General features: G+C 40.6%; 2 protein-coding genes across 3 annotated transcripts in view; both read right to left on the bottom strand.

Annotated features, from left to right (window-relative positions):
• The window catches only part of LOC135246961 (uncharacterized), a 37121-nt gene extending 13059 nt beyond the window's left edge, over positions 1 to 24062 (bottom strand). Inside the window, exons 1-8 of one of the 2 annotated variants that reach the window (XM_064320238.1) lie at positions 23822 to 24062; positions 23063 to 23265; positions 22607 to 22766; positions 21845 to 22047; positions 4121 to 4262; positions 2810 to 3009; positions 2374 to 2524; positions 1685 to 1836 (exon numbers count right to left, since the gene is read on the bottom strand). In XM_064320238.1, the coding sequence (XP_064176308.1) occupies positions 2390 to 2524; positions 2810 to 3009; positions 4121 to 4262; positions 21845 to 22047; positions 22607 to 22766; positions 23063 to 23265; positions 23822 to 24044 (1266 nt within the window). In that variant the 5' untranslated portion in view covers positions 24045 to 24062 and the 3' untranslated portion in view covers positions 1685 to 1836; positions 2374 to 2389. Of the gene's footprint in view, positions 1 to 1684; positions 1837 to 2373; positions 2525 to 2809; positions 3010 to 4120; positions 4263 to 21844; positions 22048 to 22606; positions 22767 to 23062; positions 23266 to 23821 lie in introns of those variants that run through there. The other variant, XM_064320239.1, reaches the window with a different exon arrangement.
• LOC135246958 (GTPase IMAP family member 8-like) lies at positions 5936 to 15069 on the bottom strand. Its single transcript, XM_064320236.1, has 7 exons — positions 13604 to 15069; positions 11958 to 12010; positions 10372 to 11082; positions 7654 to 8364; positions 7128 to 7179; positions 6753 to 6777; positions 5936 to 6697 (listed from the first exon to the last, which is right to left on the bottom strand). The coding sequence occupies exons 2-7, from the start codon at positions 11980 to 11982 to the stop codon at positions 5936 to 5938; spliced, it is 2286 nt and encodes a 761-aa protein (XP_064176306.1). The 5' UTR covers positions 11983 to 12010; positions 13604 to 15069.
• Positions 24063 to 24068: the final 6 nt, after the last annotated feature.

The raw sequence follows: 24068 nt of genomic DNA on the forward strand, positions 1-24068 counted from the left end.
GGTAGGTTGTTTTGGATGGCTGGATACTGACCAGCTTCAGAGATATGCAGCAGAGCAGTATGCTGCTAAAGACACCGAACATTACCTGTACATTACAAATATTCTACACCACACCTGTCCAAAAATCGACAGACACTACAAGTAAAAGTTTTATTTAAAGCAAATAAATTTAAAAGTGTAGTTTATCAAGAAATCAGTACAAATCAAGATAAAATGGACAGAGTACAATAGGTTTTAAGCTTGGTACATTTTACGAAAAATCTGTCAGAGTTATTAAATTGCAAATGTACAATGAAAGATCCTGTCACAGTAGTCTTGTGCATATTGCATACGTAGATTAATTCACTCACTTTAAAGTTCAGTAAGGAATTTCATAATTGACTTTGTGTTCCTGTGAACACCATGGTTTCCCCCAGGTGGAGGCGCTGCACCTCCCCAGAATTCATGAGCACCTCCGAAAACATCAGAGACAAATCAATAACACCTCTGACTCAGGCCTCCACAATCTTACATTTTAAGGGTTTACAGAATGTACGGTTAATAAAGGGGGGCCCTAACCAAATAAGTTTGGGAACCACTGGGCTACACCCTGCAAATTTTGTGGCTCACCGCTTCACACCACCACTGCATACCCTCTGAGGCACTTCCCCTTCCCCTATTTTCCTGGGGAAAACCTTGGAATACCATGTGCTTATTTTGTACTTTTCAGGTAAGTTCAGTAATTGTTCCTGAAACTGATATAATTGTGATATAACAGATATAATAGAGAAATAAGACATATACAAAGTATTTTTTTCAGTATGTATATTGAATTAATATCACCTGCACCACAGGAGCATTGAGCTGAAGGAAAGAGCAGAGAGGCGTGTCTCTCCTCCTGTAGCCTGTGTGTGCAAACTGAGCCACTGGGGAGAACTAATGCTGCAGTAACCAGAGGAACCCAGAGAGACCAAATGTGTCCATCAGCAGACTCCCTGTCAGTCAGCTGATCACATGGGCATAGCCAAGGTTCAAACACATTCATGTTGCACAAATTTTGTATTGTCTATGTCATGTATACTATCACATAACTACACTACTGTGGGTTACATTTTTGCAAATGATTGTAAATAGGCCTTTCAGTTACAACTGATTACAAATAAAACTGTCTGTAGTCAGACATATGAAGAAACTTTTTTACATCAAAAACAATGGAAAGGAAATGCATTTAAAAATATTATTTTATCATTGCATATTAGACATACCGCAGATCCTGCTCTCTCCACAAATGCAAATTCCTCTGTCCACACAGCCTGGAATGCACGGTAATCATCGTCTTTTTTTCTTTTCGCCATCTTTTCCGTTACAAGGGTTGAAGCGGATAAACTAGTTGGCTATCTGATCAAATGGATTTCTTCACCTTTACAATGACCCGTGACATGCTCGCGAGCCATTGGTTCCCGACCCGACCCACGGGTCACGGGTCACGGGACCTGTGACCCGTGAAATTTATCTTCAAAACTAATTTCTGTTTACTTTAAAATGACACAGTATTATTAAGCAATATCACAAGTATTTTAAAATCAGTTCCAAACTGTTTTTTCAACTCAAAATTGTCTGGGAGCCATATGCCGTCACCGGAAGAGCCATATATGGCTCGCGAGCCATAGGTTCCCGACCGCTGCCCTACACTGTCCTCTTCCAGGGTCACCCAGTCAGGCTCCTCTGCTTCACTCACTACAGAACTCTGAGTTCCGTACCACCATGACCATACCTTCTTACTGTAAAGTTTATGAGCAGATAGATAATCTCACACAGAGCTGCCTGCTTCAGAGGGGGCTGGAGTCCCTCCACTCACTGTGACACAACATCACCAACAAGCTCTGTTAAACTCAGATCCACATGCGTTGTATTCTGTGTTATTTTGGTTATTTTCTGCAACTGCTGCATGATGATATAAGATAATAATGTGATTTAAGATTATTATGTCAATCATTGTCTTCTGTGGTGAATGGATGTTTCTCATTCATACTCAAGCATAGTTTAGATTCATAGATCCAAATCAGCAAACTGTTTGATGTTCATATGTTTTACCAGATATTTATTAAATCCTTTTTTTTTTTAAAGTAGTACTTTAGTGTGGTGTTCATAATATGTGGGAGATGTATGCAAAACATCCTGCATACAAAAGCTAAGTATTAACTTGTAGACTGCATTGTTACGCATTTGAGACGGTTTAAAAGTTTTTACAATGTAGACTAGGACAGTTACTTGGAAAGTACATTATGATTTACTGATTGTATAATGTATATGGTGGTGATTGTTAATGGACTTGAAGCTAAACTGTAGGTGCTGAGAAATTCTGTTGAAAGGAAGATAATGAATAAAACTCACGAGAAGGAAGAAGTAACTAAAAGCTGTTCCTCCTCTTCAGTGTGGATCCCTCTCTCTTCGAGTCAACCACAATCTTCAACATCCTCTCTGTCAGCTCCTCCTCCCTTCTGCTCCATTCCTCCTCAAAGCTCTTCTGTTTTATTTCCATTTTCTTTTTTGCAAAAAAACAAAAACAATTGTATGTTAAAATGCTAGGGGGCTGACAGATTTCTGTTGATTGACATCAGGGCTGCCCAAGCTTGTTTGTGGAGATCTACTGTCCTTTAGGTTTTCATGTGCTTTCTTAGTGTTTTAGTGAGAGCCTACAGTACATATTGTAGATCTCCAGAAACAGACCTGATTTACAGTACATTCTGTGAAACATATGATTAAATTAGTTATGCAATCTACCACATGGGGCAGTGTAGAGCAGTGTTTAGTGTGGCGTGTCACCTACACTGTCCTCTTCCAGTATCACCCTGTCAGGCTCCTCTGCTTCACTCACTACAGAACTCCGTGTTCCGTATCCAGATGATGCTGAACTCCCTGGTTGACTCCTTTTCAGCCACCATAACACCTTACTGGAAAGTTTCTGAGCTGGATGGGAATCCCACACAGAGCTGCCTGCTTCAGAGGGGGCTGGAGTCCCTCCACTCACTGTAACACAACACCACCAACAAGCTCTGTTACACTCAGATTCATCTGCATTACATTCTGTACATTACATTCATTTTTATTTTCTGAAACTGCTACATAATGATTTATGATCATAATGTGATTTAATGTTTATTGTGAGAATCATTGTCTTCCGTGGTGAATGGATATGTTTCTCATTCGTAGTTAATATGCATGCATAGTTTACATTGATCCAAATCAGCAAACTGTTTGATGTTCATATGTTTTTCCACATGGTTATGAAATTATTTGTTTTAAAAGTAGTACTTCAGTGTGTTATTCATATATGTGGGAGATGTACGCAAAACGTACTGCATAGAAAATCTAAGTATTAACTTCTAGGCTGCATTGTTACGCATTTGAGAAGGTGTAAAATGTTTTGCAATGTAGACTAGGACCGTTACTTGTAAAGAACATTATCATTTGATCATGGTTTACTTATTGTATAATGCGTATGGTGATGATTTTTAATGGACTTGAAGCTACCAACTACACCACCAACAAGCTCTGTTACACTCAAATTCATCTGCACTATATTCTGTGAAACTTTTGTTATTCTCAGCCCATAGGTATGAGTGTGTGAGTGAATGGTGTGTTCGCCCTGTGATAGATTGGCGGCCTGTCCAAGGTGTATTCCTATCTCTTTCCCAATGCACGCTGGGATAGGCTCCAGCACCCCCCTGTCTAGGATAAGTGAGTATAGATAATGGATGGATGGATGGATAATGATTTAAGATCATGTTGTAAGATAATGTGATTTAGGATCATTATGTGAATAATTGCCTTCTCTGACTCATGGATGTGCTTCTCATTTGTCAGTAATCTGGAATATGTTAGACTGATCCAAATAAGAAACCTGTTTGATCTTCATATGGTTGGGTCCAGATGGTGATTAAATTATTTGATTTTAAATTACTTCATATATGTGGGGCATGTATGCAAAAATATACTGCATATAAAAGCTGTTATTAGCTGTTTAAAAAGATGTGAGAGGGTTGACAACATGTGCAGATACAGCTGATTGTTAATGGAATTGAAGCCAAAATAAGTGCTGAAAAAAATGATCAATTGGAAGATGATGAATAAAACTCACAGGAAGGAGGAAGATAATCAAAACTTCCTCTTCTTTTCCTGAATGGCAGTGTGGATCCCTCTGTCTCAGAGTCATCCACAGCCTTCAACATCCTCTCTATCAGCTCCTCCTCTCTTCTGCTCCATTCCTTCTCAAGCCTCTCCTGTTCATTCAGTTTCTTTCTGAATAATTTGTGTTTTTTCCTGGAAAATAAGCCTGGTCTGTCTCTCTCCTCTATAGCGAAGGGAACACCCCTATTCCTGGCTACAATCTCCTCTATCTTCTCCAGCAGCTCTGTAACCTGAGTCTCATCAGCCCTGTTCTTATTGTTGAGAACATGATACCTGTTCCCACTTTTCTCTATGAGCTCTTGGAGGGCCCTCCCTTCTGTCTCAATGTGCTGCTCAATGGTTCTGTCTCCCAGCCAGTCTCCTCTGGTGAACAGCACTATAGTGTGTCTCCAGACTCTGTCACTGAGAAGCTCCAGGTGTTCCACCGCTGATCTCCTGTGTCTCTCTCTGAACGCTGAGCTCACATTAATGACCAGGAAGAGAGCGCAGGGTCCCGGGGGACACAGAGACACACTGCGCACAATCTCCTGTTTATCCAGCTCTGCAGTGTCCTTCACAGAATAATTCTTCCACCAGCCTGGTGTGTCGACCACAGTGACCTGTATCCCAGCTACATCACCCTGTCGCTTCACACTCTGTGCAGTTCTTATTCCAGACTCAAACTCCTCTCTGCCCAGGATGGTGTTTCCTGCTGAACTCTTCCCACTCCATTTCCTCCCCAGCAGCACAATCCTCAGCTCTGAGAGACGGTGCTCCTCCCCTGTCAGAGAGAAAGAGAACAATTTACTCCTCATCAGGAGTGTGACAGACATTCAGCTCTGAGATGAGCTGCTCGCTGTAAGTTTGGAGTGGAGAGTATTAATAATGAAATTACATTTATCTCTGAGGACATATGAAAGGTAGGATTTGAGTTAAACCTTCATGAACTAAATTGTGCATGAGGCTTGCACACATCAAGGTAATGCTTTAATATTTTCAATGCATTTTATAGTCTGATCTGACACAAAACACAATGCTTTGAATAATGTCATGGGAATATCTCAATAATTTGAAATAATCACACAATATGTATGCAAAGAAGAGCGTTGCTATGATTTTTATTACCTGGGTGTTATGGAGCAGCTGGGTGGCTTATCCTGCAAAGACACTGTTCCAGTGTGTGGATGCACCCCACAGTCTGCTATCAAACCCTGACTGTGCAGCACAGGCTGTGCTGGCAGCGCCACAGGGCAGAATGTAATTGGCAGCAGCAGGGAGAGTTCAGTCAGCAGGATTTTCTGTGTCTCATCAAACTTTACCAACCGTCTCAGTTCAACTGAGCGTGTGCAGCCTAAACACACTCATGATTTGAGCTCCTGCTACTCAACAACTGTGGAGGGGAGAGAAGTTGGCAGCTGACAGCCACACTTCAAAGGGCATGTGTGCTTCTCAGAGCCCTGTTTAATTGGGGTGGCAGCAGTAATGAGACTGGATTATGAATAAAACTGGGCATTGCAAACTGGGAGAAAAATGAGCTAAATGCAATGAAAATAATTTTTATAACTATTATTACTGCCTCTCTGTTTGGCTCCTCATTCATACAAAAATAAAATACATACTTAAAGTTACAAATCGGCCTCTTTAAACACCGACTCACACCTCAGTATGCAACACAGAAGAAAGACAGGGAAAAACAATTCTGATTTATATCTTTCTCTGGAGTAACACATTTCCTCGTTAAAAAACCTCAACAGAAAATTATTCAACACAGTCATGTTAATTAATGTTAATATTCCACTGTAGTTCCTCTAAAAGTAATCTCAATAAATGAAAAAAACCTATCCTCAAAAAGTGATCTGAGAGTTTTTCTCTGCTTCTGAACCTTCATCATCCTCTGGTTCACTCGTTCTTCCACTGCCCTCCTCTTCTCTTCCGCCTCCTGTAAAAGCATTCTATCTATTTCATAGAGAGAGCCTCCATGCCCTGTCATCATCTCCTCTATCTTCTCCAGCAGCTCTGTGACCTGAGTCCCATCAGCCCTGTTCTTATTGTTGAGAACATGATACCTGTTCCCACATTTCTCTATGAGCTCTTGGAGGGCCCTCCCTTCAGTCTCAATGCGCTGCTCAATGGTTGTGTCTCCCAACCAGTCTCCCCTGGTGAACAGCACTATAGTGTGTCTCCAGACTATCTCACTGAGAAGCTCCAAGTGTTCCACCGCTGATCTCTTCTCTGCATCTCTGAAGGCTATGCTCACATTAATGACCAGGAAGAGAGCGCAGGGTCCCGGGGGACACAGAGACACACTGCGCACAATCTCCTGTTTATCCAGCTCTGCAGTGTCCTTCACAGAATAATTCTTCCACCAGCCTGGTGTGTCGACCACAGTGACCTGTCTCCCAGCCACTTCACCCTGTCTCATCACACACTGTGCAGTTCTTATTCCAGACTCAAATTCCTCTCTACCCAGGATGGTGTTTCCTGCTGAACTCTTCCCACTCCATGCCCCCCCCAGCAGCACAATCCTCAGCTCTGAGAGACGGTGCTCCTGCCCTGTCAGAGAGAAAGAGAACAATTTACTCCTCATCAGGAGTGCAACAGACATTCAGCTCTGAGATGAGCTGCTCTCTGTAAGTTAGGAGAGAAGAGTATTAAAAATGAGATGAAATTTAATATTGAAGACCAAAGAGAATTGGCTAAAAATTTACAGGTGCAAAGTTGAGCATGAAATCTTTCTTGATACCAATATAATGCCTCATTCAGTTGAAAGCATATTGACAGTCAAAACGGTTAAAATACACATCTTTTAAAACTGTGATGAAAACATGCTAAAAAATGTAAATATCAAAAGAGTAATTTTTGTTAAAAGGATTATTACTCAGAATTTAAAGTCAAATGTTATAAAGGGCTGCTGGGCGGCTCATCCTGCTAAGACACTGTTCCAGAGTGTGGATGCACCCCACAGTCTGCTATCAAACCCTGACTGTGCAGTGCAGGCTGTGCTGGCAGCTCCACAGGGCAGCATGTAAACTGGCAGCAGCAGCAGGGAGAGTTCAGTCAGCAGGATTTTCTGTGTCTCATCAAGCACTAGCAACCGTCTCAGTTCAACTGAGCCTCTGCAGCCTAAAGTCACTCATGAAATGAGCTCCTGCTACTCAACAACTGTGGAGGGGAGAGAAGTTGGCAGCTGGCAGCCACACTTCAAACAGAACATGTGCTTCTCTACACCCTGTTTAATCAGGGTGGCTGCAGTAATAAGACTGGATTATGAATAAATAATTTTTAAATGTACAAATTGGCCTCTTTAAGCACCAACTCACTCCTCAATGTGTAGCACAGGGGGAAGTCAGGAAAATATAAGGACAGATATACACCTTTCTCTGGAGTAACACTTTTCATTGGTAAAATACCTCAGTGGAATATGATTCAACACAGTCATGATTAATGTAAACATTCTACTGAAATTCCTCTAAAAAATCATTTCAATAAATGAAAAAAACTTACCCTTAAAAAGTGCTCGGAGAGCATTTCTCTGCTTCTGAACCTTCATCATCCTCTGGTTCACTCGTTCATCCACTGCCCTCCTCTTCTCTTCCACCTCCTGTAAGAGCATTCTATCTATTTCATAGTGAGAGCCTCCATGCCCTGCCATCATCTCCTCTATCTTCTCCAGCAGCTCTGTGACCTGAGTCCCATCAGCCCTGTTCTCATTGTTGAGAACATGATACCTGTTCCCACATTTCTCTATGAGCTCTTGGAGGGCCCTCCCTTCAGTCTCAATGCGATGCTCAATGGTTGTGTCTCCCAGCCAGTCTCCCCTGGTGAACAGCACTATAGTGTGTCTCCAGACTCTTTCACCGAGAAGCTTCAGGTGTTCCACCGCTGATCTTCTGAATGTATCTCTGAACGCTGAGCTCACATCAATGACCAGGAAGAGAGCGCAGGGTCCCGGGAGACACAGAGACACACTGTGCACAATCTCCTGTTTATCCAGCTTTACAGTGTACTTCGCAAATAATGTCATCCACCAGCCTGGTGTGTCGACCACAGTGACCTGTCTCCCTGCTACTTCACCCTGTCTCTTCACACACTGTGCAGTTCTTATTCCAGAGTCAAACTCCACTCTGCCCAGGATGGTGTTTCCTGCTGAACTCTTCCCACTCCGTCTCCCCCCCAGCAGTACAATCCTCAGCTCTGAGAGACGGTGCTCCTCCCCTGTCAGAGAGAAAGAGAAGAATTAACTCCTCATCAGGAGAGTAACAGACATGAGCTGCTCACTGTAAGTTTAGAGTGGAGAGTATTAAAAATGAAATAAGATTTAATACTGAAGACCAAAGAGAGTTGGGCCAGGCAGTAAATTTGTAGGTGCACAGTTGAGCATGAGTTTTTTCTTGATACCAATATAATGTCTCATTCAGTTCAATACATACTAACAGCCTAAAAGGCCAAAATACACAACTTTCAAAACTGTGATGAGAACCTGTTCAAAATTTCAAATATCAGTACAGTAATTCTTGTCAAGAGGATTATGACTCAGTATTTAATGGCTAATGTTATATAGGGCTGCCTGGTGGCACATCCTACTGGAAGTAGAACCTTGTTGATGACCGACCGCGGGGAGAACATCGCCGCTGCTACAAATCAAGGACTTGGCCTACATGCCTCACATCTGGAAACCTCCACAATTTCACAACGCAAAAACTGTTCTCTCCAGGGTCCCACAGCGACCACTGGAGGCCACTGCCTGCGTGAATGGACGGGCAGTAAGACTGAGCAAACATTCCAGGTAACAGAAGTTTAGCTTAGTCTGTATTGAGTTAATGTGAGTTGTGTGTTTCCATTTTGTCTTTTAAAAACAGTTGCACTGGCAATGCAACTGATAGAACACAACCACACACGTGGTCTTTCTCTCTCCCTCTCTATCTCCCCAACCTTAACAACACCACAATTATAGTACAGTCGATGGTGGAAGAATAGCTTGCTTGGTTGCATGTATCTCTGAAGAGCTGAAGTTATGCTTCACTCTCCGGCACTACCGGGAGCAATACTCCTTTGCAGCTGAGCTCTTATTCAGCTACGCCGGTTACACTGTACCCCACACATAAGCGCCCAACCTGCCGTTTACCCTTCCCCCTATCGTCTACAGACAAAGTGACACAAGCGCACACACGCACGCGCACCCTTACCTTCCCGTATTTAGCAGTTTCCTCATTTAGATTAGTTGTGTATGAAGTTTGTACGATTGTTTAATAAATAATTGTATTAAACCTGTGTCAGTGTTGATGTTGCTAGAATGTGGGAATCTTAGTCAAAATAACCTATCCAGAACTACATTCTTCAGGTTATGGTGAATTTTTTATTTAATTATTTGATCCTTAATATTTGTAATTTTGATTAATAAATGAAGATCCAAACTCATGGTCGAATAGTCTAGATAACTGTTATTTTATGAGACTGATTTTTAATTGTGCGGTTATATTGCTTCGCCTACATAAGTGGTGCCCAATTTGAAAATATATAAATATAATCCCAACATAAGTGGTGCCCCGTGTAAGGCTATGCTGTCATTTCCCCAACACTTTTCCAGAATGTGGATGCGCCCCACAGTCTGCTATCAAAACCTGACTGTGCAGCGCAGGCTGTGCAGGCAGCTCCACAGGGCAGCATGTAATTGGCTGCAGCAGGGAGAGTTCAGTCAGCAGGATTTTCTGTGTCTCATCAAACCTAGCAACCGTCACAATTCAACTGAGGGTCTGCAGTGTAAACAAACTCATGATATGAGCTCCTGCTACTCAACAACTGAGGAGTTGAAAGAGGACAGCAGCTGGCTGCTCACACTCCAGAGAGAATGTGTGCTTCTCTGCACTCTGTTTAATCAGGGTGGTTGCAGAAATAAGACTGGATTATGAATAAAACTAGGCATTGCAAACTGTGAAAAAAATAAGACAATGCACTGAAAATGATTTTTAAACTATGACTACAACCTTTCTGTTTGGCCCTCATTAAAACAAAAATAAATTAAAGAATTCCACATTCATAACTGTTCAGTATGCAGCACAGGGGAAAGTCAGGAGAAAATAAAGACAGATATACACCTTTCTCTGGAGTAACACTTCATTAGTAAAACACCTCTATGGAATATGATTCAACGCAGTCATCATTAATATAGATATTCTACTGAAATTCCTCTAAAAAATAATATAAATAAATAAAAAGACTCACCCTCAAAAAGTGCTCTGAGAGTCTTTCTCTCTTTCTGAACCATCGTCATCCTCTGTTTCACTCGTTTTTTCACTTGCTTCCTCTTCTCCTCCACCTCCTGTAAGAGCATTCTATCTACTTCATAGTGAGAGCCTCCATGCCCTGCCATCATCTCCTTTATCTTCTCCAGCAGCTCTGTGACCTGAGTCCCATCAGTCCTGTTCTTATTGTTGAGAACATGATACCTGTTCCCACATTTCTCTATGAGCTCTTGGAGGGCCCTCCCTTCAGTCTCAATGTGCTGCTCAATGGTTGTGTCTCCCAACCAGTCTCCCCAGGTGAACAGCACTATAGTGTGTCTCCAGACTCTCTCACTGAGAAGCACCAGGTGTTCCACCGCTGATCTCCTGTGTTCCTCTCTGAATGCTGAGCTCACATTAATGACCAGGAAGAGTGCGCAGGGTCCCGGGGGACACAGAGACATACTGCGCACAATCTCCTGTTTATCCAGCTCTGTGGTGTCCTTCACAGAATATGTCATCCACCAGCCTGGTGTGTCGACCACAGTGACCTGTCTCCCAGCTACTTCACCCTGTCTCTTCACACACTGTGCAGTTCTTATTCCAGACTCAAACTCCTCTCTGCCCAAGATGGTGTTTCCTGCTGAACTCTTCCCACTCAGTCTCCCTCCCAGCAGCACAATCCTCAGCTCTGAGAGACGGTGCTCCTCCCCTGTCAGAGAGAAAGAGAACAATTTACTCCTCATCAGGAGTGTAACAGACATTCAGCTCTGAGTTGAGCTGCTCTCTGTAAGTTTGGAGTGGAGAGTATTAATAATGAAGTCATATTTATCACAGGACATAGAACAGGTGGGATATGGGTAATGCCTCTAGGAGCAAAATTTTGCATTAAACCTTTTTCTCATATGAGCATTGTCATATTCAGTTCAATATATTTTCATGAATGATTTGTTAAAACACATTCCATTTAATATAGTATTTTGAATATCTAAAGTAAATAATCATGAATTAATTTCTATGCCAAGAAGAACATTGCTATTTTTTTTTATTGTATGGGTGTTATGGGGCTGCTGGATGGCTCATTCTGGTAAGACACTGTTCCAGTAAGTGGATGCACCCCACAGTCTGCTATCAAACCCTGACTGTGCAGCACAGGCTGTGCTGGCAGCTCCACAGGGCAGAATGTAATTGGCAGCAGCAGGGAGAGTTCAGTCAGCAGGATTTTCTGTGTCTCATCAAGCACTAGCAACCGTCTCAGTTCATCTGAGCGTCTGCAGCCTAAACGTGCTCATGAAATGAGCTCCTGCTACTCAACAACTGTGGAGGGGAGAGAAATTGGCAGCTGACATCCACACTTCAAAGAGAACATGTGCCTCTCTACACTCTGTTTAATCGACAAGGAGGGCTGTAGTGATGAGACTGGATTATGAATGAAATTTTATTTGTGGACCAGCCACATTTATTTGTGCATCACCATAATTTATTTTTGGATCAGCTACATTTATCTGTGGACCCGTTTCTTTTTTCTTTTTGTGACAATAAAACCCCATGAAGAAAAAAAATTTGACTCAGATAGATGATACTCACCATGATGAGAGGTCACTGCTGCCATGTCAGTCCCTCTCTTTGTCCAGTTTCCTCTGCAAAATAGAACTATTTTAATGGCATTTTAATGAAATCATTATCAGTTTTAATTTAGTAAGTTTGCTCTTCTTCTGTTGATTTTGTGCTAAAATATTTTCACACACAAAGTGTGCCACATTTGAACATCAGGCGTTTCTCCCTCTTTTAGTTTTTGCAGGGATCGTTCACTTTCTTGGGTCTTTTTTTTTAAAGTTTTTGTGCATGTTTTCAATTGCCACAGACAGTTTTATGTGTTCAAATTTTTTGCATGTTTAGAGAAGTTTTGACAACCTGTCAGCTTTACAATGGCCATTCAAGGCATCAATGTTCAATGTGTTATCCGTGCATCATTTCTCCCTGCCAAGTGAAACAGGTTTGACTGCCTTTAAATAAAAATGCAGGTTTGAAAGTCAAACTCACCCGACCACTTTATAACATGAAAACATCACCTCAAAGGTACATTACATTACATTACAGGCATTTAGCAGACACTCTTATCCAGAGCGACTTACACAACTTTTTACATAGCATTTTACATTGTATCCATTTATACAGCTGGATATATACTGAAGCAATTCCGGTTAAGTACCTTGCTCAAGGGTACAACGGCAGTGTCCTTAGTAGGTAGTAACTGTATACCCATTCTACATTATGGTACAAGTGTTATAGTTGATTACGTTTTACCTCCTTTTTGCCTTTAGACATTATGAAATAATGTAGACTGAGAGCTTCTAGTGAGAACATTGAGAGGTATAAACTAGGCATCATGAATATTTATCCATTAGGCCTACAATCTATCAGTGTGATTCCACATATTCCATATTTTAGCTGTCTACCACATCATATTGGAGTTGAAATTAAATAATGAATATGAGCCCAAAGTGCAGACCTTCAGCTTTAATTTGAAGGTATTTACATCCAAATCGGCATTATGAAATATTGTATCTTGCTTTGAGACAATAATGTAGTCTGAGAGCTTCAAGTGAGAACATTGAGAGGTATAAACTAGTCATGAATATTTATATATTAGGCATACAATCTATCAGTGTAAATCCAAAGTATGCATTAATACATACATACATACATATATGCATGCATGCATGCACTGCATGACAAAAGCAGCCCGGTGGCCAATCAAAACCAAGCCATTGGCTGATAAAACCTACCCAAAAACCAGCTCAGTATCAGAAGTCAAAATATGTCCCTGATAAACCCTATGCACTACTTTTTCCAACAGCATTACTATCATTGCCAAATCTATTGTAACATTTACCAACTAATATTTTTATTGTAGCAGGGCTAAAAACATGTGCAGTTTTCACTAATAGTTATTTCACCAATTATCTTAATGAATAAATATTCATAAATTAATCAATTCATTATCATAAATAAAGTATAGCTCACTGATAGTGTCAAACATTCACTGATGTACAAATGACATTGTTGCTGTGCTGTCTGTCTCTTGCAGTTACTGCAATTACATTCTTATTTCTGCTGACATACCATATTGTCCTGTTAATTCACTACTTTAATCACACGCTCACAGCACATGTGTGTGCAAATAGGCTATGTATTTACAGTGGTTGAATTAAAAAATTATTTCCTCTTACCTGTCCGATGTGTAGTTGAGGTTGATCGTCTTTCAGCTGATGATATAAATAATGATAGTTTCAATTTTGTTTGTTTAAACGCTTTGCCGACATTGTGGGAGGAGTGCATTTTGGTTCCAGTTGAGCAGGTTTGTCAGAATGCGGATGGGAAAAAAATAATTCACCTCACAGTTCACTGTGTTTCTGCCAACTCGTTCGGAGTATGCCTTATGATCATATGTATGCACTGACCTGGAGTCCGTTTAGGATTTAGAGTAATTAGGGCTTGATTTTACAATCTCTTCAGTTGATTGGTTCTTACTCGCAGGGTGCGGGGTGGAGGGACAGAAGTCCATACTTTTTCACTGTAAAAAGGAAAGATCTGTTCAAATCAAATGGACTTTGCCTTTTTATTTTAAATTTGTCAGGCACAGTAGGTGAACATAGGCTACTTAAAAAAGCAAAATGCTAATGTCTTATAGGGTGGCACGGTGGTGCACTGGGTAGCACTATCGCCTCACAGCAAGGATCTTGGCTTGGGCCTTTCTGAGTGGAGTTTGCATGTTCTCACCGTGTCTGTGTGGGTTTCCTCCACGTACTCCGATTTCCTCCGACAGTCCAAAAACATGCAAGTAGGCTGATTGGAGACACTAAATTACCCATTGGTGTGAGTGTGGGAGTGAATGGGTGAATAGATTCAGTAAGTTTGCTTCATGTTCATCTGTGACAGAGAAAGAATGGGGAGTGAACTGATTCACTAAGATTGCTTCATGTTTATCTGTGACGGAGAAAGATACATTCCTAGTGTCAATCCGCCCTTTTAAGATCATGCCAGTCATGTTTCTACTACAGCCTGAAAATGGCCGGGGTTGCAGTTCTGGCAACCACCCAATCAGTAAGTGGGAACACATTTCCCTGCATTTGCCAGGCTATGATGTCATAGGAAACAAAGCATAAACATAATGCAGCTTTGCAAGAATGTTCCAACACAACATATGTTTGTAAAACTTCCTTATGCCATACCATCAATATAATGCGGTGTAACAGTGCAGAAATATAATGAGAATATTACAGAATCCAAAATGGCAGACATCTACTAACTAATATAATAATAATAATAATAATAATAATAATAATAATACATTCTCTTAAAAGGTGGCAAAAGTTATTGGTGGTTTTAATATCCTGACATATATTAAGTATAGAAGTACGAGTACAGTATATTTGACAACACATCTTCTCCTAAACAATCATCATTTATATAAGGCTAGCTGGGCTTAGTGTGTGTTGGGAGGGGCTCAAATGCATCTATTTATTCTTCACACTCTGTTCTTTTAAGTCAGCTTTTTGCACTGGGGCATTTAGCAGCCTGTCCACCATATCCAAACATGACCGATACTATGTGTGGTAAATACCTACATTTGTGCAGATTTAGGCCAGTTGTTTAAAGCTTCGTATGATTTTAGCGACAAGTCAGACGAAACTCTGAGGAGGGTTTTGTGAGGGAGGGGAAGTGTGAAGACCAGACGCGACCAAACAGGGGATCTATAAGTTACCAAAGGGGAACTCCAGTAACCACTGAGTCTCGTGAGAGACGAAATAAGAAGGGGGTGCTATACTCCTAAGGGACGTATCCCAAAAAATGAATAAACCCCTAAACGGGTAACTGAGGAAGAAGGAGTATATAAAGAAAATAAAGGAACAGGGAAAAGAAAAGAAAAAACGACTTCGACCCGAAGCAGAGAAAAAGAAAATGTCTTTTCAAAAACAAACAGAAGACGTTCTGAGGCCAACTAAAACCAGGGGGGTTAGTAAAGGGCAGAAAGGTTTGTGCCCCAACGGTGACACAATAACCCCTTAAAACCGCCAGCCTCAGAATCTGGACATATACCGTCCTAATACCTTTTTCCCAAAAAAAACAAACAAACTGAAGTCAGAATTCTTTTTAAATTTCTTTGTTCTTAAATTCCTTACACCTTGCTCAGAAATACGACAGGGAACTGGCTAGAGCAAAACACGTTACACTCAAGCACCGTTCCACTGCCTACTGACGCTTTAAATACCCAGCCACAGGTGTGGCTGGTAATCAGCGGAAGATGTGAGCAACCCACAGGTGAAACAGATCAGAGGTAACCCTGCAGGAATGCATGGAATGTTCAAGCAGGAACAATCCTCCCACAGGAACCAAAAATAACGATTAGCCAAGTGGCTAATCTGCAAGCTCGAACTAATCGTCCCCACACACCAAAATAACGATTAGCCGAGTGGCTAATCGGAATGCTAACCACTGAGCCGGTGCAGGCACAGAAAAATGATCTACCCTGCACAGAAACCGTGACAGGTTTAGTGCAAAAGACTGCAAGGGTAATGGAGATGGTGTTTAAAATACTTACATTCAAATTCTCTCAAGTCCTTGACTAAATCACAAATCAAATCGAATAGCCCTGTGGAAATTAGTGTACAGCAGCAATGCTGGAATAAAGAGTTAACTATTATTATTATTATTATTATTATTATTATTATTATTATTATTAATAATAATAATTACATTTATATAGCACTTTTCCATATGCTCAAAGTGCTTTACAGTGAAGGGGAACTCACCTCACCCACCACCAATGTGTAGCACCCACCTGGGTGATGCACGGCAGCCAATCTGCACCAGAACGCTCACCACACATTAGCGAAGGTGGAGAGGGAGAGAACATTTATTTAGCCAATTAAGTTTGGGGATGATTTTTAGTGGCAAGTTCTTGCGAGAGCCAGATCTGGGATTTGGCCAGAACACCGGGGAACCCCCTACTCTTAGCGATAAGTGTCATGGGATCTTTAATGACCACAGAGAGTCAGGACCTCGGTTTAACGTCTCATCCGAAAGACGGCATCTCCTACAGCACAGTGTCCCCGTCACTGCACTGGGGCATTGGGGTTTATTTGTACCAGAGGGAAGATTGCCCCCTGCTGGCCCACCCAACACCACTTCCAGCAGCAACTCAGTATTCCCTGGTGGTCTCCAATCCAAGTACTAACCAAGCCCACACCTGCTTAGCTTCAGCCATTTGGCAGGAGCAGAGTGCATGGAGGTATAGCTGCTGGCTAAGGTAACTATACCTTTAATTAGAAACAATGTATTTTCAAAAAATTTTCTGCACCAATTTACACTGTTTTTGAGTTTCACCCTCTCCCCCAAACTTGTGCTCAGCACTGGTATTAAAGCTTGAATACAAACCTAATTTAGCCAAAGTTTCATTAAAAAAACCTGACAAACCTGCTTAAAGGACAGCATGGTATAAGTGTATCACACCCAAGTGCTCTGACATTCTGGCATAATGTTGATGATGAGGCGAAATGAAAGTTTCAATTCAGGGCCAAATATATTATTAGAATATCTTTATCAATATTTTCAAACCATGATGCTAGGTCTCATACAACCAAACATAAGCTTAGGCTCTTTTTCACTTCAGGAAAACAGCCCTGACTCTATGCTTGCTCTATAGGCCTATACTGGCCAACACTGTGATCCTTTGTTCTAGTATGAGAAGCACAGATAAAGCAAACTGCATTTTGCAGTTATTTCACTGCAACTGCAGGTTTTTAAAGGTACTTCAGGTATTTGCTTAAAACAAAAAAAATATAAAATGGTTCCTACAAATAAAGTAATAAAAAAATACAAGAGCAATATATAAGGCATGTGAAAGTGTATGAAAAGTGCTATTATGAGTCCCTTTTGCCGTATGGAGAGCCCTATATACGCCTCCACATGAAAGGCAGTGGGATTGTGCTGGCAGTACGCAGTATGCAGGTCTCATTCGATCTTCCTCAAAACCTTTTACCCAAAACCACAACAGTGTTTGAGTTGTGTATTTATATAATTATAGGTGATTTAGATATTTATATAGTATCATGTGACATACACATACTTTTACTGAACATTAATTTCTTGTTGCAAATACTTGCCACTTTGGTGAGTCGTGTGGTGTGGTCCACAGGAGGGTTTATGTAAGGAGGGCTATCCACTCTCCTTTACGAAAGAAATTATATAAATAGGCCTATGTTAATGTAATGGTGGAGGTGGCGGTGAACCCAAGAGAAGAGAAAGGCTGCAAGAGAATTGGGATTGAGTTGCAAAAAATAACAGGGACTTTAATGAGTCAAATCAGGATGTGAGCATACAAAAAAACCAAGAGGGCTCAGAACAAAAAAACCAAACACTGGAGACTATGTACAACACTCAAGGAGCACCTGATCAGAGGCCAGCACAGAGCAGCAGGCACGAAGGGTCAAGACTCAGTAAGGAACAAAGAAACTAGGCAGAATAAATGGTGTAACTAATTAGATCTTGAATTACAAACAGCTGAACACATAATGACATAATCAGCATTCATGATGACTATGTCGCCCTCTGGCGACCAGCAGGAGGGGGTGCAGCTTGGATCCTCACAGTTAAATACACCAATGGTGTCAAGGTTTTTCATTCCCATTAAAGAGAACACATTTTTGTGTTTTATTATTTATTATTACCTTGCAGACCGGCTGTGACAGTCCAATGTAGAATCAGTGCCAGGCTGCTGCACACCATGAAAGGAAGTCCATTTCAGAATCACTGCCAGCTTAATACCCAGTTGAACTCGGTCTGAGTGAACTCATTCAGTTTAATGATCCAGTTGAACTCGGTCTGAGTGAACTCATTCAGTTTCTAATGGGAAATCATCAGGCAAACAAAAGCATGAAGATATTCTGTGTCACTTATGGTGGCAAATCCAATTAAGGTCGATTTCTGTTAGTTTCTTAATCAATGCCACTTAGGTCCATGTGAACAGTTGAACTTAATTTCTAATGCGTCCTGCAATCCCAAATCCAGTAACTCAGTTCCTTTAACGTAATCCACAATTAACAAGTTACTCTCAACTCCATAGGTAATGATGCAAGGTAATTAATTTTCCCAAAAACAAAACAGGTTTTCATCCAGGAGGAAAAAACTTTTTTTGGTTGTAGTTAAGGTATGTTAAGGTCACATTATGGTAAGTTACTTTATGTTATGTTACATTACATTACAGTCAGACCTGGGTCAAATACATATTTAAAGTATTTTATTTACTATAAAATACTTATTTAGAAATTATTTGAAATTCAGCATTTACAAATACTGAGTACTTAAATTACAAAATGCATGTGAAAATACATTTAAGGAGAATTTGCATGTATTTGCAAAAACTTTCAAATATGTCTTGAAAACATTTAAAATACTGAATTTTCGAATACAAAGTGTTTGATTTAATGTAATTATTTGAAAATAATTTCACAACATGAGGCCAGTGGTTTAACATGCATGAAGAGTGGATGTGTTTGTGTGGAGAGTGGATGTGTTTGTGTGGAGAGTGGATATGTTTATATGGAGAGTGGATGTGTTTGTGTGGATAATGGATGTGTTTGTGTGGAGAGTGGATGTGTTTGTGTGGAGAGTGGATGTGTTTGTGTGGAGAGTGGATGTGTTTATATGGAGAGTGGATGTATTTGCGTGCAGAGTGGATGTGTTTGTGTGGAGAGTGGATGTGCTTGACTGCAGCCCTGAGCCAGTAGGCTGTCTTCTGATAGTTTACATCAATCAGGACTTATGACTCACAGGTTTTTAATCGTCAAATCAGACATTGCAAGAGCCAAAGAAAAAAAATCCTTTGCATTTTGTGATTTTAATTATCAGTTCCCACACCTTAACAAAAATTAAAAAGTTGAACGAATGAATGAAGGTGGAGACAGAGAGAACCATTTTTAGCTAATTCAATTTGGACAAATAGCATTCAATACGTAAAAAAAAAAAAAAATCATAAGTTTCAGGAGCATGGTTTACAGTATGTACAGGTTAAAGCCTTTTATCAGATTAATTCTCCTCCTATAACCATCATAAATAAATGTTCAAATTTTAAGGCATCAGAGGAAACAATTTTATACTCTGGATTATTGCGTTATCGTGTTCACATAAGTGTCATAAAGCACAGACTTTAGCCTGCACTTTAGCCCTTGAGTTGTCATAAAACTGGCTAAAAAAATATTTTTCCTGTTTCATGACTTACTGGACAAAGCCTTATTGTACAGTTTTGGAATATTGTATATCCTGGATGATATAATATTTAGGCCTGATACTAAAATATTGTATAATTTATATGTCTGTCAGGAGAGCCAGGAAAATTCCGGTTTCCTTGTAATTTTATTTAACATTTTTTTGTTGTTGTTGTGATGCCAGTTTTTGCTGCTTTGAACATTTGTCCCCTGTTGTAAGAAATGAAAGAGCTCCATTTTAGCTCTTTGTAAAACAGCGGCTATGGCTTACAGTGCATTCAAGGCTAGCACAAAGCGCTACACTTTCACAAAGGTCAATGGCTGGAAATCCGGCATTCAGAAAACATAGAAGCCATTTTACCTGGTTGGATCTTGCTGAAGGACACGGCCTTGGTTTCCCCAGGTTGTGAGGAAACACCCAAAAGAAATACATTTCTGTAATGTTCCATGAATTACAACATGGTCAGGAGATTCAAGATTTCGAGTTTGTGGCTACATCAGGACCACCCCCTTCCCCTACCCTAGCTTGAGAGAAAGTACCCCTTAAACAAGCCGCCCCCCTAATTACTAAGCCATTGTTTAAAAAATAGAACTCATCTGTAAAAAAAATATTTCACTTGTGACAAGGTTGGATCATTTCAGTTATCCTGTTCTCTTTAGTTTTTTCTCTGCCACACGTATGTACGCTCACACTCATGCACACACACACACACACACACACACACTCCAAGCCTGTTCTTTGAGAATGGCACAATATCAAATGCACGGATGGCTGATGGTGCTCACTCCCACCAGCAGGGGGCACTGTGACAGGGCTATTAAACCACAATATATTATAACCATTTATTCATGAACTTCTCATTCATTTGATACATCATCATGAAAGGCTGTCACATTATGACGCTTAAGCACATTAAGTGCGTGTCACTAGAACACCAAGGAAAACATTTAAACAGGTTAATGGGCAGCCAGAAGATCCACCTGTACAGGCATAAACCCAAAATACACGTTCCCCCCAAAAAAGCACACAACAGTCAACACAGTAATGGCATCTTGTAATTATCCCCAAACATGGAACATGCTGCATGCTACAGACGTGGACATAGAGCCAGTGATCTGCCACTTGTGTTAAAAGCTAAAAGACTAAAGGCTGTTCTGTTGGAGCTTGATACTGATGGAAAACAGGTATTTTTTTCCTATCCTTTAAAAAGGCTATCGACACCACCTCGTGTGAGGCATGCAGCCTGTACCATAATGACAGCGTTAGCATCGCAAGTGACTTGTGGTCACAATATTTTAATGTATTTTTGGGGGCAGAGTGGGGAGGGGTAAGGGGTTGGGGGCGGGGTGGGGAGTTGGTTTACAAAATTTACGGATAATAAAGGGGGGCCCTGACCAAAAAATGTTTGGGAATCACTGGGCTACACCCTGCAAATACCATGACTTGCCACATGAAGCCACTACTGCATACCCTCTGAGGCACTTCCCCTTCCTCTATTTTCCTGGGGAAAACCTTGGAATACCCAATGCTTATCCTGTGTAGTTAATATCAGAAATTGTTACTAAAACTGACAATTGTTGCAGATCTATAACATGGAAGTACCTAAAATATACATGTACTGTATGTAATATACACAAATAAAACATATACACAGTATTGTCAGTATGTCACTTGAATTACACCACCTGCACACCAGAAGCATTGCAACATAAAAATAGATCAGAGAGGAATCCAGTGAGAACAAATGTGTCCATCAGCAGACTCCCTGCCAATCAGCGGATGACATGGGCATAGCCGAGGTTCAAACCCGCACCCCACTGCCATTACACACTGAGCCAGTCACATAGATACACAGAAATGTTATATAAATTTGATCTTGTCTATGCCATGTATACTATGAAATTACACAGCTTTCAAATTCAATCTAGTTTTCAGTTGTATATTGGCATGCCCATAGCCATCAGCATGGCTTTGATTGCATTGAATGAATCACAGAATATTTCATATTTTTACAGGCCTTTCAGTTACAACTGATCGCAGACAAATCTCTTAAGTTTTAAGTATGAAAGACTTGAAAATTTATTTATTAAAAACATTGAAAAGCAAATGTATGGTTTTGGGAAAAAAAAGCATCAGATGAAGTAGTTACACAATCTACCACATGGGGCAGTGTAGAGCAGTGTTTAGTGTGGCGTGTCACCTACACTGTCCTCTTCCAGAGTCACCCTGTCAGGCTCCTCTGCTTCACTCACTACAGAACTCCGTGTTCCGTATCCAGATGATGCTGAACTCTCTGGTTTACTCCTTTTCAGCCACCATGACACCTTCTTACTGGAAACCTCATGAGCAGATTGATAATCCCACACAGAGCTGCCTGCTTCAGAGGGGGCTGGAGTCCCTCCACTCACTGTAACACAACACCACCAACAAGCTCTGTTACACTCAAATTCATCTGCATTACATTCTGTACATTACATTCATTTTTGTTATTTTCAGAAACTGCTGCATAATGATTTATGATCATAATGTGATTTAAGATTATTATGTGAATCACTGTCTTCTGTGGTGAATGGATATGTTTCTCATTCGTAGGTAATACACAAGCATAGTTTACATTGATCCAAATCAGCAAACTGTTTGATGTTCATATGTTTTTCCAGATGGTTATTACATCCTTGGTTTTAAAAGTAGTACTTTAGTGTGGTGTTCATATTATGTGGGAAATGTATGCAAAACGTCCTTCATACAAAAGCTAAGTATTAACTTGTAGACTGCATTGTTACGCATTTGAGAAGGTGTAAAAGGTTTTGTAACGTAGAATAGGACAGTTACATGGAAAGTACATCATAAATTAATCATTGTTTACTTATTGCATAAGGTATATGGTGGTGGTTGTTAATGAACTCGTAGCTAAACTCTAGGTGCTGAGAAATTCAGTCTAAAGAAAGTTGATGAATAAAACTCACAAGAAGGAGGAAAGAATTTAAAGCTGTTTCTCCTCTTCCTGAATAGCAGTGTGGATCCCTCTGTCTCTGAGTCAACCACAGCCTTCGCCATCCTCTTTATCAGCTCCTCCTCTCTTCTGCTCCATTCCTCCTCAAAGCTCTTCTGTTTTCTTTCTATTTTCTTTTCCGCAAAAAAAAGAATGAATGTTAAAATACTGGGGGGCTGACTGATTTACAATCAGTTGTTTTACATCAGGCCCACCCAAGCTGTTTGTGGAGATCTACTGTCCTTTAGGTTTTCATGTGCTTTCATAGTGTTTGAGTGAAAACCTACAGTACATACTGCAGATCTCCAGAAACAGGGTTGGGCAGCCCTGATTTACAGAACATTTTGTCAAGCAACATATGATGAAATCAGTTATACAATCTACCACATGGGGCAGTGTAGAGCAGTGTTTAGTTTGGTGTGTCACCTACACTGTCCTCTTCCAGGGTCACCCTGTCAGGCTCCTCTGCTTCACTCACTACAGAACTCCGTGTTCTATATCCAGATGATGCTGAACTCACTGATTTCCTCCTTTTCAGCCACCATGACACCTTCTTACTGGAAACCTCATGAGCAGATAGATAATCCCACACAGAGCTGCCTGCTTCAGAGGGGGCTGGAGTCCCTCCACTCACTGTAACACAACACCACCAACAAGCTCTGGTACACTCAAATGCATCTGCATTACATTCTGTACATTATATTCATATGTGTTATTTTCAGCAACTGCTGCATAATGAATTAAGATAATAACATGATTTAAGATCATTATGTAAATCATTGTCTTCTGTGGTGAATGGATATGTTTCTCATTCATGCTTAATATGCAAGCATAGTTTACATTGATCCAAATCAACAAACTGTTTGATGTTCATATGTTTTTCCAGATGGTTATTTAATACTTTAAAAGTAGTACTTTAGTGTGCTGTTCATATATGTGGGAAATGTATGCAAAACGTCCTGCATACAAAAGCTAGGAATTTACTTGTAGACTGCATTGTTATGCATTTGAGAAGGTGTAAAAGCTTTTACAGTGTAGACTACAACAGTCACGTGTAAAGTACATTTTAAATTGATTATTGATAACTCATTGTATAATGCACATGGTGATGGTTGTTAATGGACTTGAAGCTAAACTTTAGTTGCTGAGAAATTTAGTCGAAAGGAAGGTGATGAAAAAAACAACTCACAAGAAGGAGGAAGGAATTGAAAGCTGTTTCTCCTCTTCCTGAATGGCAGTGTGGATCCCTCTGTCTCTGAGTCAACCACAGCCTTCAACATCCTCTCTATCAGCTCCTCCTCTCGTCTGCTCCATTCCTCCTCAAGCCTTTTCTGTTCAATCATTTTCTTTCTGAATAATTTGTGTTTTATTTCAGAAAAAAAGCCTTGTCTGTCTCTCTCCTCTACAGACATTGGAACAGCCCTATTCCTGGCTAC

The sequence above is a fragment of the Anguilla rostrata genome, unplaced genomic scaffold (genome assembly GCF_018555375.3).
Source record: "Anguilla rostrata isolate EN2019 unplaced genomic scaffold, ASM1855537v3 scaf0994, whole genome shotgun sequence".
NCBI lineage: Eukaryota > Metazoa > Chordata > Actinopteri > Anguilliformes > Anguillidae > Anguilla > Anguilla rostrata.